Here is a 14261-nt window from a genome sequence, read left to right as displayed (position 1 = left end):
CTCCATTCCTGAAAATAAGGATGAAGAGAAAAGCATCATTTGTGATAATGCCTAACAGTAATCTCACATTAGCCTACATTTCAAGGGTTAGAGATCAATTTCAGGCTTTAACTGGTCAGATTTGTTTTAAATCTTCTCGCTCACGTAGCAACCACAATTGTTACGTCACAATTCTTGACTTTATTTTGCAGAAAAAACATTTGAATTTCCCCTACAGACCTACGTTTGTTCAGGTATTGATCTGAGATGATGATTTTTTTCAAGAACTCCTGGTTCATGTGGAACCTGGGGTTTCAAATTTGGCAACTTTTTTCCTGGTTTTGGGGGGGGCTACTGTTTACACTACTACCCACTAAAAAAGAAGAAAAATTGTCAATTCAACTTTATGAGCTAAGAAGAAATGTGGGGATTAGATATGTGCATCGCAATATGTATCGTATCAGCAGACTCTTGCTAATACACGTTTTAACTGTTACATCTTTAAGAAAAAGCATTTTATTGATCAGTTCCAGATCATTCATGTTTTTATTTATGAAGTAGTCATTCTAAAGCTTAAACTATTAATCCTCATAATTTTTCTACAGATCATTAGTCATTAATGTCAGACAAAAGTACTTTTTTTATCCAAAAGAAATTAAATCTGTGTGATGTTATTGTAGCACCAAGGTCAAGTGCGCACAAACACACCAAAAACGTACACACACAGTTTCAAATGCAACTTTAGAGTAGCCCAGATTTAAGACCTGTCGCTGGGGTGGAACATAGTGAAAGGGAGTATCCTGTGGGGCCCTTGGGGGCCAGAAAGGTACTAAGTAGCTCTCTCTGTGTGTGCAAGCATGTGTAAGTCCATTGCACATATCAGTGTATGTGTATGTGGCGGCAGAGAGTGACCTGAGAGGCCCAACCAGTTACAGCCTCTCTGCTGGAGACCACCACTTTCACAAAACAAGCATTGTTGGTACAGAACTCTGCAGACAGCTGAGACATGCATTTGGACAAACACGCACAAACACGCAAAAATGCAGGCGCGCAGCACAGACAAAACCAACACGTTCAAAACCAACAGAGGTCATGTGCTGCTCTCAATAAATAAAAGCAGGGAAAGAGTGTGCGGCACAGCCCAAAATTTTTACTGCAAAGCACACGCACAAATCAGGAAACAGATGAACACACTGCACAAAAAGTGGAGCTTTGTCCCAACAATAGCCCTTGGGTGGTTGGTCTTTCTGTTATTGTAGGTGTTCCTCTGTTAATTATGTGTGACTGAGAGCATGTCAAAAGCAGTTACTGGAAAAAGTGTGGTCAGATGAAGATTATAAGGTAGAATTACTGTCAAAAGACACACACAGGCAGTTTTTAAAGTTTCAGCAACTTTTTTGTTTGACCATTCCGAACAAAAAAGTTCCAAAATTCTGGACCAACACTGGACCAAGTTATTGCAAATCATAATCATCTCTACATCAGTTCTTTGCTGTGCAGATATCCGTTGACTGAGAGGTGCATGTCAGTGCCTCTCACTGCTCTAGTAACCCCCCCACCCACCCACCCATCCATCCAGCCAGCCAGCCTCTGGTGACTAAAAGTGTGAGAGTAACAGCTCCAACTGTTGTCTTGACCAGCCCATTTAACATCCAGGTCCGATAGAGGAGTGGAGACTGCGCACTGAGCCAAATGCGGAAAGACCGCGCACAGAGGCGCAGCAGCTCGGATTGTTTTGGATTTGGATTTAATCTAATTTTTTGGTTGCCAGTTTGAGTCTGATTCTGGATTAATTTCAGCACACCAGTGAGAAGATGATTTCCTCACACCTGTCTCTGCTGATGCTGAGCTGTCTCCTAGGCGCAGCGTTGGCTGCTGGGGACAGCAGTTTCCTCCAACTTTCCTCGGATCCGCTGTCAAGTGACCAACAAGAGGAGGACGACGTGCTGTCCCAACACATGTACACACTGTACGAAAAATACAACAAGGAGAGCCACCTTAAAGAAAGGAACACTGTTAGAGGCTTTAGAGCCAGCCGAGGTTAGTGGAAAAAATCATAATGAGCCCTGCCTTTTTTTCTTTTGAATGATTTGTAAAAGTAAGCCAGGTTTCACGCAGACGCGCGTCTGCGTAAAGACTTACGCATGACTATGTCTGACTTTTTAAAATAGATTGTTTTGCAGCAGTCTGAGAATGCATTTAAGTGGCTTTGAGCTCTCTGGGTTTAATGCAAGCAGCTGTGCGCACAGTCCGATCAATTACCCGAGGCAGACGCGCAAGAATGCGTGCGATTCGCTGCGAGCCACGCACAATAAATACAATAGCCCTACAGTAAATTCTCCGTGGCAATTCTGCGCAGCACTGCGTCCTTGTGCACGAGTGACTCCTAGACGTGGAGTTGAGAAACTTGAAGTTATCCACCTCTGGCTGATGCTGTTACAAAAACAGAGACACTTAAACCCATACAAATAACCCCGTTTTTACAGCAAAAACATGAAATCAAAGAAATGCAACATAGTTTTCAAAACAATACATGAGCTGATGGAACTGTTGATTAGCCTGGGTGTCTGAGCAGACAGTGCATGCTGTGAGCTTTGAAAGAAACTTAGGTAAGCATTTCCATATGCAGGCTAAATCCAAGGTAATGTATATCTCTTGAGTCACTCCGTTCTTCCGCTGAACCTTTGCACAATGAACAATAACTCTGCTGTTGAAGTTAGTAATGTTCATCATGAATATGCAGCTCTCTGCTAAGCCCCCTCCCTCCCTGCCAGCCAGACTCCCAGAGTCTGGTTCCTCTTAAGGGTACCTTCTGAAATCCTACCAAACCCTTCATCAGTCATACAAAACCGAGAACACTGAACTATTTAAATGTCCAAAATTCGAGAAATGTTAAACCACAGTTGAGTGCTTTTGGCTTAAACCAATTTCTTTTGGCACATTTAGACTCCTTTTGGGACTTTTAGGTAGAAATTTCCAGTTATCGGTACATTAGTGAAGACTCGAATACCAAAGTTCATACAAGGTTCAGTCCATGGCTGATGCTACCTTTACTGTTGTGTATGCGTGTGAGTTTTTTTTTTTATAACAGCACAGGAAGGCCAAATAATGGTCAGATGATAATGGGCTAATTTGGGGAAATTATACAATCCAAGCACCTAGAAAACACAAAGCTGCACAATTGTTAACATCTGGGCTTCCAAAAAACACTTTAACAAACATTTCTCTGTGGATGACATGGATGAAAGCCAAAGTGTCGCTGTTCAGCTCAGCTCTGCTTCTTTCATTATCTCTGCAGTTTCTGGTGACCACAGGATGATGTACCAACTCAACCTCTCATCCCTTCAAGACTCAGAAGTCATCCTATCTGCCACATTCCACTTCCTACTCGATAAGAGCCTGCATCCAAACCCCTGGTTCTGTAAACGACTCAAGCGCCCATCCTGTCGCTCCACAGATGCTCCGTCTATCAACTTACTGTTTTGCCTGGACTCTTTTGACTCTAAACTTGGGTCAGCGGGGTCATTTTTAAGCAATGTGACCTTTCACCCCGACAGGAGAGGGGTGTGGCAGATGAAAGATGTGACCCAGGTCATAAAAGAGGCACGAAACAGAGGTAATCTCACGCTGTTGGTTGAACTGGATTTAAGGCAGCAGCAGCATAAGAAACCAGATCACAGTGTCTTAGCTGGAAGAATGCCTTATCTGTTACTATATGCTAATGACAAAGCATTAGCAGAGCCCAACAGTGTGGCAACAAGCCTTCAAAGGTTTGATCCATTCAGTGAAGGCGGAGACCTCCTGCACAGAGCCAACTCCTCCCCTTTCTCTGCTCAAGGACGCCTCAGACGGGAGGTCAATCTGCTGTTTGAGCCCATCCAGAACAACGAGCTGCCGGAGGTCAACGACAGACCCGATGGATACAGGAAAGATGACCTGTGGAAAACCGACTGGTACCTTGCACTCAAGCCCAAGCCTAAATCCGAAAGAAAGGAAGAGAAGAGGAAGAGCAACGTTGAGGACAAAATGGTCCAAAGAGCGAGTCAGCAACAGGTTCTCACAGAAACAGAAACAAAAAGAATCAAAACCAACAATTCTGCTGTGAAAGAAGTCAAAGACAGCAGCGCAGTTTCTAATAGTAGAAGACGAAAGAATGAAGAAAGAAATGAGAAAAAGAAGACCAAAGGAAGTGCTAAAGCACACTCGCCTATCCTGAGTTTTGATGAGAAAACCATGCGGAGGGCCAGGAGGCGGCAGTGGAGCGGCAGCCAGCACAGAGGCTGCTCCAGGAGGAATCTTAGAGTCGACTTTGCAGATATTGGCTGGAGTGAGTGGGTCATAGCCCCAAAAGCCTTTGAGGCCTACTACTGCGCTGGCACCTGTGGTTTTCCGCTGCCCCAGGTAGGAGAGCTAATATTTAAAACATTCTACATTCTCATTTTGTTTTAATTATTTTTTTCCCTCTTTGACTCCCACAGGTGACAAGGCCATCCAACCACGCCACCATCCAAAGCATAGTACGAGCTGTCGGTATCATCCCGGGGGTTCCTGAGCCCTGCTGCGTCCCAGAAAACATGAGCCCTCTGGCTGTTCTCTTCCATGATGAATCCAGCAACCTAGTGCTCAAGATTTACCCTAATATGTCTGTGCAATCCTGCTCCTGCAGGTAGGAGGTCAGCCAAAGCAAAGGGGGACAGAACAAGGTGGATGCATGGAGACTAATAGAAACTGTTCAGTGGTCACATGGTTGGCAACGTCCATTCTGGACCAGAAAGTGATCCCGTTTATCGCTTCTGTTCTCTGGAGGCAAAAGGAAAAGGACAAATCTGGTGACCTTGAGAAAAGGAGAAACAGAAATCAGCACTCTATGAATCTGAGAGTCAAGTTTTATGCAGTTTTTAAGCGACTTTTACAGTCCTTTAAGGCTCACAGTGAGCTTGTATTCCTGTCCTAGGTGACTGTAGCAAGTATAAGTGAAAAAATGTGTTGCCAGACAGGAGCATCCACACAACCTGAAGAAGGGAAGAAGTTTTTTCCAGTTCTGTTTACAGCAACATTCTCCATGTCGTTCATTCAGTCTTTTGGTTTCAAGTTGGAAAGACTAAAATGTTCTTCTGATTTATCGCAACCCTCTTTTAACCTCTCAAGGACAGTTTTGAGAATGCTTTTTTTATTATGAATGTAAAAACTATTTCAAAGTATTTTCCTAGTTACTAGATGTTGCATCACCATGTAGAGGATGTCGTTTTGTACATGATTAAATTATGTTGAAAATAAAAGGTAGGGTAATTTAATCTAACATTTAGATTTTTCAAAGCTTGTGTTTTTTCTTTGAGATTCTTGTATTTGATTTGCAGGAGATTTTTTTTAAAAACGACACTATACACTGTCCAAGATTAGTAAAAACAAAAGAAGAGGAGTGATATTTTCCGAGGTAATTTTGTATTCCATATTAGTCTGTTGTTTGGTTTCAGTTGTGAGACATAAAAGAAGACGAGTTTTGATGTTTTCTACAGTCAGTCAGAATTCTTGTCTTAAAAACTCAGGAGGAGAAAAATAAAAAAAAAATCAGGAGGAGTTTGGAAAAAGATCAAAAACATATACTGTTAATTATTTTATAATTTGGCATTATAATACTTTTGGCAAGTCAGTCTCATAAGCATAAATACCATACATTTTCCCATCATTTGTGCTGAGTTTAAAAACATTTTTAAGGTAAAATTTATTCATTGTTTTTCCTTTTACTAAACACAAAATTTAGATTTTTTTTCTACAGTCTTCCTTATTTATTGTAAAAGCAAAGACTTACAAGTGTAAAATGTTTTAGAGAATTAAAAAAAAGAGTGAGCATGGTAAACACAGTAACTTAAAATTTCTGTTCTGAATATTTGTCCATTTATTATTGGTACATAACTTTTTATTATTTAAACCAAATTTTATGCACTTAAGTTTATTTTGTGTTGTTTTAATGTGAGCATAATGGTTTCTCTTTCTTTTTACCTTTTTATGTCTCTTCTGTTGAATCACTGTGCATTAATAAAAATGTATGTTTAACAAAAATGTTTTAATAACAAAAAATCTTTATTTTTTATTTTAAATGACTGAGCAGCACAAATGTTTTTTCTCTTTCTAATCTAATAAATGCTTTCATTTTTAATAGAATTGTATCTAAGAAAATGTAAAGAAACAAAAGATGAAAAATTTAAAGAACTATTATGAAATTAGTGGATCGTTGACTCTTGTTATCAGGTTAACCAAGAAAAAAACGCTTTGGCGAAGCGTTCTCAAGTTCTCAAGTTCATTATCTTTTGCCTACAAAATCAAATCACTCTTAAATTTTCTTTTTAAAAAAACATCTTTTCTGTGTATGTTACATGAAAATACCTTATAAATTTGCTGTACAAAGGACGTCTGATTATTTCTGCTCTTACTATTTTGTAAAAACAACGATTGATGAAGACTTTCAAAAAAGGAGGAATATTACGTCTTAAATGAGTAGTGTTAATATTGACATAAAAATAAGAGCAAACACATTTTCCTTTTTGGTCATTTACAGAAAGTTTTCTCTTCTATCTGACTAACTGCAAATCTTTTACAACAGCCAAACAATTTCTCAAAACGTTTGTTGTTTGTGCTGCGAGCGGGTCAAGCTAACCCCAAAGACCCACTCCGATCATCTTTTCCTCCTTTTTAAAAGCGTTCCAAGTGGTCTTTTAATTGCGGTTATACCATTTTTAGCCTAAATCAAATAACCTGTGTCGTTTTCTGGGACATAGTTTCTGCAGAGTGACAGTAGTGTTATCAGAAATTTATGGAGTAAGCCCACCCTCAATTCCCATCATCCATTTGATTATACTCTCCCCTGCCAGCTTACAGCCCCGTACAACCGAAACCTGAGAACAAGAATGACAAGTAATATTGGAGCTATCCAGCTGTACAGTTTTGAGCAAAATCCCAGCCTCGACAACTACACCAAATACATACTTGGATCTATTTTTCTGCTTGTGATGCATCAAAATGGAGCAGAGCAGGTTGCTTTGGTCAGCCAATTGTAGCACCTACATCACTGCTATAAGCTTATTCAAATGGGCAATCTTTTATCTGCTCCTGATTCATAACCCTTTGAATAAAAAATACTCAGAAATGCAATTTTGATCTTAATTTTCTTTATATTTGTCCTCCATCATGAGACAAATGCTTCAAGAACATGATAAAAACATGATTTTGCAATCAGAAGTTGAATCACATCGACCACATTCAGCAAGACTGTTTCAGAGTGAAACCAAGGATAAAGATGTATTTTTCCTATGTAATGAAGATAGCAGAGACATTATTAGATAGCACAGATTTCCTTGAAAAGATTTAAAGTGGATATTTACCCCTTAGGTTTGAAAGTTGTGCCATAAGGATACATGTTGGTGATAGAGCAAGACTGTTTCTCTTAGTTTTGTGAGTGTTATATTCCATGATTTTAGAAAAGTCTGCCTCCACCAGTTTTCAGAGAACTTTTGAGGTTTTATTCTGTGGTGGTAGGGGCGGTGTTAACACTATAGCAAATAGCCAAACACATTTGAGCTTTTTTCTCTTTTTTCTACTTTTGCCAAGTTTATTAAAACCAAAGATTTCCTTGAAAAGGTTTTTCAAACACAGGGTTTCAGTCTGAGGGCAAAAAATGGGGTAATGAGTTGTAGAATTCAGAGGGTCCAGTTCCTTTCAGTTCAGAGGCAATGAAGGTCCATAAGCTCAACTTTCCCATAAACTTCATGTCTTGTTCCTGCCTCATTTACCTGTAACAGAGAGAGGTTATTTCTGTCCATCAGTCCAAAGCCAAGTTTGAATAGTTTCTGTACTGCTGATGATAGCAAAGAGACGCGCACGTCACAAATTCAATGGGCTGGAGCTAATAGAGGCTCCAGATCAGTGATAACGAAAAAGTTTTATCCAAAAATTTCATTTGTGAACAGCCGCTTGGAAATGAGTCTTACTGTGTCGTTATTCAAGCTCATTAGTTCAAGCAGGGCATTGAAATGTTGAATACACCAGGGATGTGTAGAAAAGCCACAATTTATGGGAAGGAGATGCAATTCGGACATTTCAGATGGTGCAGAAATTATTTTCATTTCTTTAACCCATAATATCTCACAGTGACATCGGTGTAACAGAAAGCACATCAGAAAAGTGTTCTGTAGTCCAATTGGCCTGCGGTGTATCCCACATCTTTTTTAAGGAAAAGTTGGTCTGGGTTCTCATGGGTTAAGAATGCTTTTTATTTCTCATTTTATCAATAGTTGGTGATGCTGCTAAGAAGTCATTAACAAAAATGAAGGAATTCCAAGGCTCATAAAAAAAGAATACACTTTCTCAAAAAATATTTGGACTTTTTAAGTTTAAGTAATGTAGATAAAGTAATTAAGTTTTGTTAAAAATGTTCAATTCTGTAAAAATTGAGGCTACACTAAAACTGTCACAAGAACAGGCAGACAGCTGGTTCCAAGTGCAGCAGGATAAAGTAGCTCAGCTAAAGGTCCACTAAGCTTAATCAGGGCCAGCCAGGCAGGCAGGGGTCAGTAACAGGCATGAGAGCATCAGAGAAGAGACAGGAGTTGTTAGGATCCAGGTGAGAGTTGGTGCAGTCGGCAGGCAAACAGAGTTAGATCAGATCAGAATACACCGCTCCATAAAGAAGCCAGAGTGGCACAAACAATAGTTCGCACTGAGTGAGGCTCAGTGCAGTGTTGGAGTAGACTGTGATTGATTGAGTGAATGAGAGTCAGGTGTGTGGCATCCAGGAAGTGCACGCTGAGGTTGCTGGGAGATGAAATGCGTTCAGTACTCTGGAGATGGTTCCCGCTTGTGATCAGAAGGGGAGACAGAGTTCTGACTTCTGAGACAAAAAATACAACTGTTCTTAACAGTTACCTTGAAATCTCGTGACTTTTTAGATCTATTATGAACACTTATTATAAAACAAATAACACAACTAAAAACTTTAAACTAGAAAAAGTAAATGAAGGAATTCCAAGGCTCACTCCATAATAATAATGTGTCGAAATAATGATTTAGTAAGATACAGAATGAATACACTTTCACAGAAAAGGTTTATTGGTTTATTTTGACATTTTAAGTTCTAATAAATTTGTAGATTTATATTTTTAAATATTTAAAACTTTTGAAATTAATGCTTAACATTTCATGAATGAAAAAAATATTTTCTAAAATAATTGTGTTTTCTGTTTTTAATGTTAAAGCGCTTCGAGCTGCACAAAATACATGAGAAGCGCTATTTTATAAATAAAGTTTGATTTGATAAAAAAATAATAATAATCTTAATAATTCCCTTTAAAATATCATGAGTTTGTTAGAATTGTTAAGAATACTTGCTATGTTATAGCAATTAAATAAACTAAATCCAAATACTTTAAGAATGTTTTAACAGTTCTTTTTTTGACTGATGCTAATGTACTACTGAATTTTGAAAAAGAGGTTTCGGGTCCATACACCTAAAGCTGTTTTCCTCTTTCCTCATTAGCCTAAAAATAAGAAAAAAAAGGATTAACTATATAGTCAAATGCATACATTCAGAAATATTTAAATAGATTTGAAACTTGTTTTTATTGTTTTTATTTGGTGCTTCTGATGAACAACTCTCTTTTTCCATACTCATCGCTCAATTTCAGACATTCCCTTTAGAAAGGTTAGTTTTCATAGGACTTTAATGATAAAATTGAGCTTTACGTAGTATAATGAACAATAAACAGACTTGTGTAGAAACTAGACATTGAAACAAGAGAATTTCTTTGCTTTTCTTAGACTGAAAGACAACATTTTTGATAGGAAGAAGTTGGGTCCAGATGACAAAATTAAGCCAAACTTGTTTTACCAAGTCTCTTCAAAAGTTCATGAAGGGCAAAAAGACAATAAATCATATTCCTTTTGGTGTTTGGGTACAATGGTTCCTTCCTTTTTGTATGGTAAAGGACAAACTCATACATTACTGAAGGGAAAAGCTGGTGTCAGTCGCCACCTGTTGGAATAGAAAAATACTGACACATATTCACCAACACGATACATTTTTTGATTTATGAGCAAATATGCAAAGCTGATTAAATCAATGTTTCCAACAAAGCAAGTTTGATAAACAGTAGATGAAAAGGTTTATTTGTTTTCAGACAATCAAAATCTGTCCTCCATATCTTTTTCTTCATTTTTACGTCTCATAAGGCACAAAATGACCATCAGCCTAACACAAAAATGGAGCACGACAGCAGCAAACTGCAGTGAGATCCGCTCCTGCGTCCCTCTTGCATCACCTAGTGGCTGTGGGCTGTTTAATACCTACATTCACTATTACATGTCCACAAGCTTAAATATGAGCGTTCATATCAAAAATAAATAGCGTAAAGACTTGTCTCCCTTCAGTTGTGAGAAGTCATGTGTCTGGACAGGTGGTGTCGCTCTCGGAAGTACTCGTGGCAAATCGGGCAGGTGAGTTTCTCCTCCCTCCTCCTCCTGACCTGAGACTCCACGGCGAACTCCTTTTTGTGATGGGAGCGCATGTGGAAAACGAGGTCGGAGGTCATGCGGAAGGACAGGTTACATTTGGCGCACCAGTTCTGCGCCGAAACGCCGAATGAGGTAAAAGTTGGCGGAAGGATGGTGAGGGTGGAGGCTGTGTGCAGCTGAGCCCCAATGTTTCTGCACCACTGCTCCGGTGCGTAATGGAAAGCCGTGCTTATTCCAACCGGGGAGGCTGCAGTCTGCACGTCGCTGCTCAAGATGCTGGAGGCCATCAGGCTGTTGTATCCTAAAACATTTCTGGAGGGGAAACCATCAGTCATATCCCCTATGCGGCTGGGGTGAGCTGTTGGAGCGCCGCTGAGATACGCCGGCGTCTCCAGGAGAGAAGTCCTTTTACTTGGTTTACAAAATGCACTTTTCTGTTCGCCATGGTTGTTGGAGAGGACCAGAGAGAACGCGCTGGTGCTGCTGGAGCGCACACCAAAGCCTTCCCTCTTCTCCCGCTTTTCACCCACCTCTACGTCATGCGTATAAATCCCATTGGCATCCACAACTTCAGCTAAGTCTCCACTTTTACGATCCACTTTAACCATTTCACCTTTCAGTTTGTCCTCAGAGGAAGAAACAGCCCCTGTGGTTAGGTCGCAGTCCTTTACAAGTTGTAAAATGTTGTCATAATTTGCAATGTTTGTTTTTTCCGACAGAACTGTTTTGCGCCATTTGGGATGAAGAGTCACGTCACATTTCCTCTTCTTGGGGGAAATTTCCGCCTCCACAATGCCGCCTGACTGTTTGTGCTCCAAATCTCTTGCGATGTTGTGGAAGTCTGTCACTCGGTGCTGCTTCTTTGTTTCCAACTGTTTGTGCTCATAAACGAGGCGGACGCAGCTGTCATCCTTTCTCTGATTACACTGGAATCGACAGTGAGCCAAAAAAGGATACTCGTTTTTGAAAGTCTCGTTACATCTTTCACATTTGAACTCTGTTTAAAAAAAGCACACACACAAAGAATATGATCCATTTTAAATGAGACTGTCCTTGTTGTGGATCTGAAGGAATAAACTGAGAGACGTCTCACCTTCATTTAAACCTTTTGCCATGTCTGTGAAGCCCAGCAGGTGGGTCAGCTCTTGGTCGTACCACACCAGCAACTCTTCCTCCGGCCGGATTTCCCGGGTTGTCCGAACATAGAGCTGACCCGCTTTCAGAAAGGCCTCTGTGTTCTTTTCCTCTTCGTTTCGCGCAGCTTGTACGAGCCGCAGCCACGACAGTACCAGGGCTGAGTTGCACATCGCCTCTGGGTCAATCTGATGCATGAAAACAGGTCTTTTACACAAATTTGGTCTGCAGGCGGAACCTCTGTGAAGCTTATGCTTTAACCTTCAGTTTCTTGACTGACTACCCCTTAAATGTCACTGCAAACGTCTAAAGTTGTTGGCAAATAAAGCAAAACTCTTTAAAAAGTCTGTTGACTCACCCTGAAAACATATGATTTGGCTCTTCTGTCGGAGGATTTCTGCGCTATAAAGGCGATGGTGTCGTAGAAAGTGTTTTGGAGCAGGCATGGACCAAAGCACGCGCCTGCGGGGATGCTGCGCGTCACGACTACGCTGGCGTATAGATCCGATGGATGCTGGACGAATTTGCAGTCACTGGTCCAGGCGGACCGAGCCAGAAGAGCATGATCCATGGTTAGACTGCAGAACACATCCATGATCAGATCTATGTCATCAGAAGGTAAAATAACGTTTTAAAAAGCTGAATGAGACATAAATCACATTATAGTTTGGATTGTTTTAATCTCAATGTTTAGAAAAGAATAAAGTCAAGGCTTTGGCATGCCTTCACTTTGATTTTCTCCGCTGCTGCACAGACATTTTCGTGCCAAATTTAGATATTCTGCAATCAAATTTTGAGGGAATTGAAGATCCTTTAAAGAGAAGCAGGTGCAGCAGTGTGGAGGCAAAAATGATTTCTAACGCTTCTTTGTCTGATTTTTTCACTCGGTTACTCCTTTTGTCTCAACATCTGCCGCGCAGACCAACTGCCTCCATGCGCGACAGGGAAGTTCGGTGCGTTTGTTTTATTTTTATGAAAGACACAAATGTTCATTTTCCACCCTGCGGATGATCATCTGGCAGATTACAAGAGGGAATGACCGCTGCACACTGAAACAGAATGATGTCATCTGGGAAAGAGAACTTTCCAGTTAAAATGTGGATGTAAAAATGCGCAGAAACCTGGACTTACCCGCCGGACATGAAAAGGATGTGGGTGATGCGCGGCAGCAGCTCACAGCAGGTGCAAGAGTTACCTCCCCGGCTCGAATCCCTCCTCACACTGTAGTCTCTCTCCTCTTCCTCTTCCACTTATCTCCCTCCCGGAGCGCACTGAAGCGTGTTGCATCGATTTAAACAACAGCGCGCTTGTGCCCGCGCCCGCGCGCGCCCTTAGTTGAGCCTTTATATTTTTCTTTGTCTTTTTTTATCTTTTAGATTTTGTTTACAGTCTCTAAAAATGTACATTTTTGGTCTGTTTGAATGCACCCACAGCCAGATTTATGCCAAAATAGTCGGTTTTATATCATACCATTGCCTGATTTGGCAACGTGTATCCCATATGTGCATATTTACAGCATAATTAGGGATGTGACCTTTTACCAATTAAGTAAAAAATCCAAATGAAGGGACATCTGTGTCAAATTTAATGTGAAGACCACATGCAGTGATGCTGACAAGGCATCAACACCTCACCCCCCACACTGCACCGCAGCACATGTGTGATTAAGACATTCTCTATAATTGTTATACCAGAAACTGAAACATTTGAAAATGCTCTTAGAGGGTGATCACTGTCAAATTCAACATATTAGCCTATATGACATGTAGTTGCATGGGTTGGCCACTGGGAAAATCCATAATTAATGGGTGTTTTGTGAGAAATTAAGGATTCTTCTGCATCACAGCTTCAGCTTTTGATCAATTTCAGGATGGATTCTGATCCAGACTCTTCGAGAATGCCTAAAAAGCTTTGAAGGAGGGATATCTGGAAACAGTCAAAAGTGTTTTGCTATGAGTTCATCAGCCAAACATTTTAGTTATTTGGAGTTGTTGGACTATTTGTCATTATTCTGAAGTTTATTTGTGCCTTTAATCATGCATTAAATAACTTATTGTCACCAAAACTCAGTATATGAATGCTATAAAAGAAGACAACATTAAAAAATACACTTTGACCTATATCATTGAAATATTTTGACTAATATATAGGTCTTTTTTTAATTAAGCACCATGGTGTGAAGTTCAAGGAAGAAACAAAAGTTTATAGTATTCAGCAACATCATGTGACTCTAAATGCTTTTTGTCAGAGAAAGAAACTTGTTTATTTAATAAATAAATGCATTTAATGCACTTAAAGTCAGTAAAAGACTCAATTTATGAGGCAAAACAAAAAAAATAGACACGTTTTCATCCATGACACCCCAGCTGGCAATACCTTCAGTTGAACCTGCAGACAGTCCGTGTTATTTTGTTTTTGATTGTGTACTACTGCTCGGCCTCCTTTTGAGGAAAATAATTTTTAAAGTTATTTAAAGTTTGAGTTTGATTTTGAAAGTGAAAAAAGTGGAAATACTCCGGAAATTAAGACAGTTTATTTAATTTCTTTAGATGTTTTCCTCCTCAGATGGCTTCTTTCCCAGGAACAATGAAGTCCTAACTCTTCTGGGATTTGTTTGAGGATTAAGTGATGCAGAATCCAAAACC

At 40.0% G+C, this 14261-nt stretch overlaps 2 protein-coding genes across 3 annotated transcripts; one reads left to right on the top strand and one right to left on the bottom strand.

Moving 5' to 3' along the window:
• Positions 1–1602: 1602 nt before the first annotated feature.
• LOC101167980 (growth/differentiation factor 10) lies at positions 1603–6055 on the top strand. The gene is made up of 3 exons (XM_011484489.3): positions 1603–2019; positions 3278–4380; positions 4458–6055. The coding sequence occupies exons 1-3, from the start codon at positions 1794–1796 to the stop codon at positions 4647–4649; spliced, it is 1521 nt and encodes a 506-aa protein (XP_011482791.1). The 5' UTR covers positions 1603–1793; the 3' UTR covers positions 4650–6055.
• Positions 6056–10109: 4054 nt separating this feature from the next.
• LOC101164500 (PR domain zinc finger protein 8) lies at positions 10110–13752 on the bottom strand. 2 transcript variants are annotated; one of them, XM_004077399.4, is made up of 4 exons: positions 12748–13752; positions 11975–12194; positions 11576–11804; positions 10110–11479 (listed from the first exon to the last, which is right to left on the bottom strand). In XM_004077399.4, the coding sequence occupies exons 1-4, from the start codon at positions 12756–12758 to the stop codon at positions 10395–10397; spliced, it is 1545 nt and encodes a 514-aa protein (XP_004077447.1). In that variant the 5' UTR covers positions 12759–13752; the 3' UTR covers positions 10110–10394. The 2 variants fall into 2 exon arrangements, with proteins under 2 accessions (XP_004077447.1, XP_011482790.1); XM_011484488.3 differs by having other exon boundaries at positions 11975–12219; positions 12748–13748.
• Positions 13753–14261: the final 509 nt, after the last annotated feature.

Source organism: Oryzias latipes, chromosome 15 (genome assembly GCF_002234675.1).
Source record: "Oryzias latipes chromosome 15, ASM223467v1".
NCBI classification, from domain to species: domain Eukaryota; kingdom Metazoa; phylum Chordata; class Actinopteri; order Beloniformes; family Adrianichthyidae; genus Oryzias; species Oryzias latipes.
The sequence above is the reverse complement of the archived record's forward strand: the minus strand, read 5'-3'. Positions and strand labels throughout refer to the sequence as shown.

What these genes read in the sequence shown, in the direction of transcription:
- LOC101164500 (XM_011484488.3), bottom strand. Translation starts at nt 12,211, where the DNA reads ATGGATGTGTTCTGCAGTCTAACCATGGATCATGCTCTTCTGGCTCGG. An exon ending in CCAAATCATATGTTTTCAGG is followed by an intron (nt 11,805 to 11,974) that starts GTGAGTCAACAG and finishes TTCATGCATCAG; the next exon opens with ATTGACCCAGAGGCGATGTG. An exon ending in GGCAAAAGGTTTAAATGAAG is followed by an intron (nt 11,480 to 11,575) that starts GTGAGACGTCTC and finishes TTTTTTAAACAG; the next exon opens with AGTTCAAATGTGAAAGATGT.
- LOC101167980 (XM_011484489.3), top strand. Translation starts at nt 1,794, where the DNA reads ATGATTTCCTCACACCTGTCTCTGCTGATGCTGAGCTGTCTCCTAGGC. An exon ending in AGGCTTTAGAGCCAGCCGAG is followed by an intron (nt 2,020 to 3,277) that starts GTTAGTGGAAAA and finishes TTATCTCTGCAG; the next exon opens with TTTCTGGTGACCACAGGATG. An exon ending in GTGGTTTTCCGCTGCCCCAG is followed by an intron (nt 4,381 to 4,457) that starts GTAGGAGAGCTA and finishes TGACTCCCACAG; the next exon opens with GTGACAAGGCCATCCAACCA.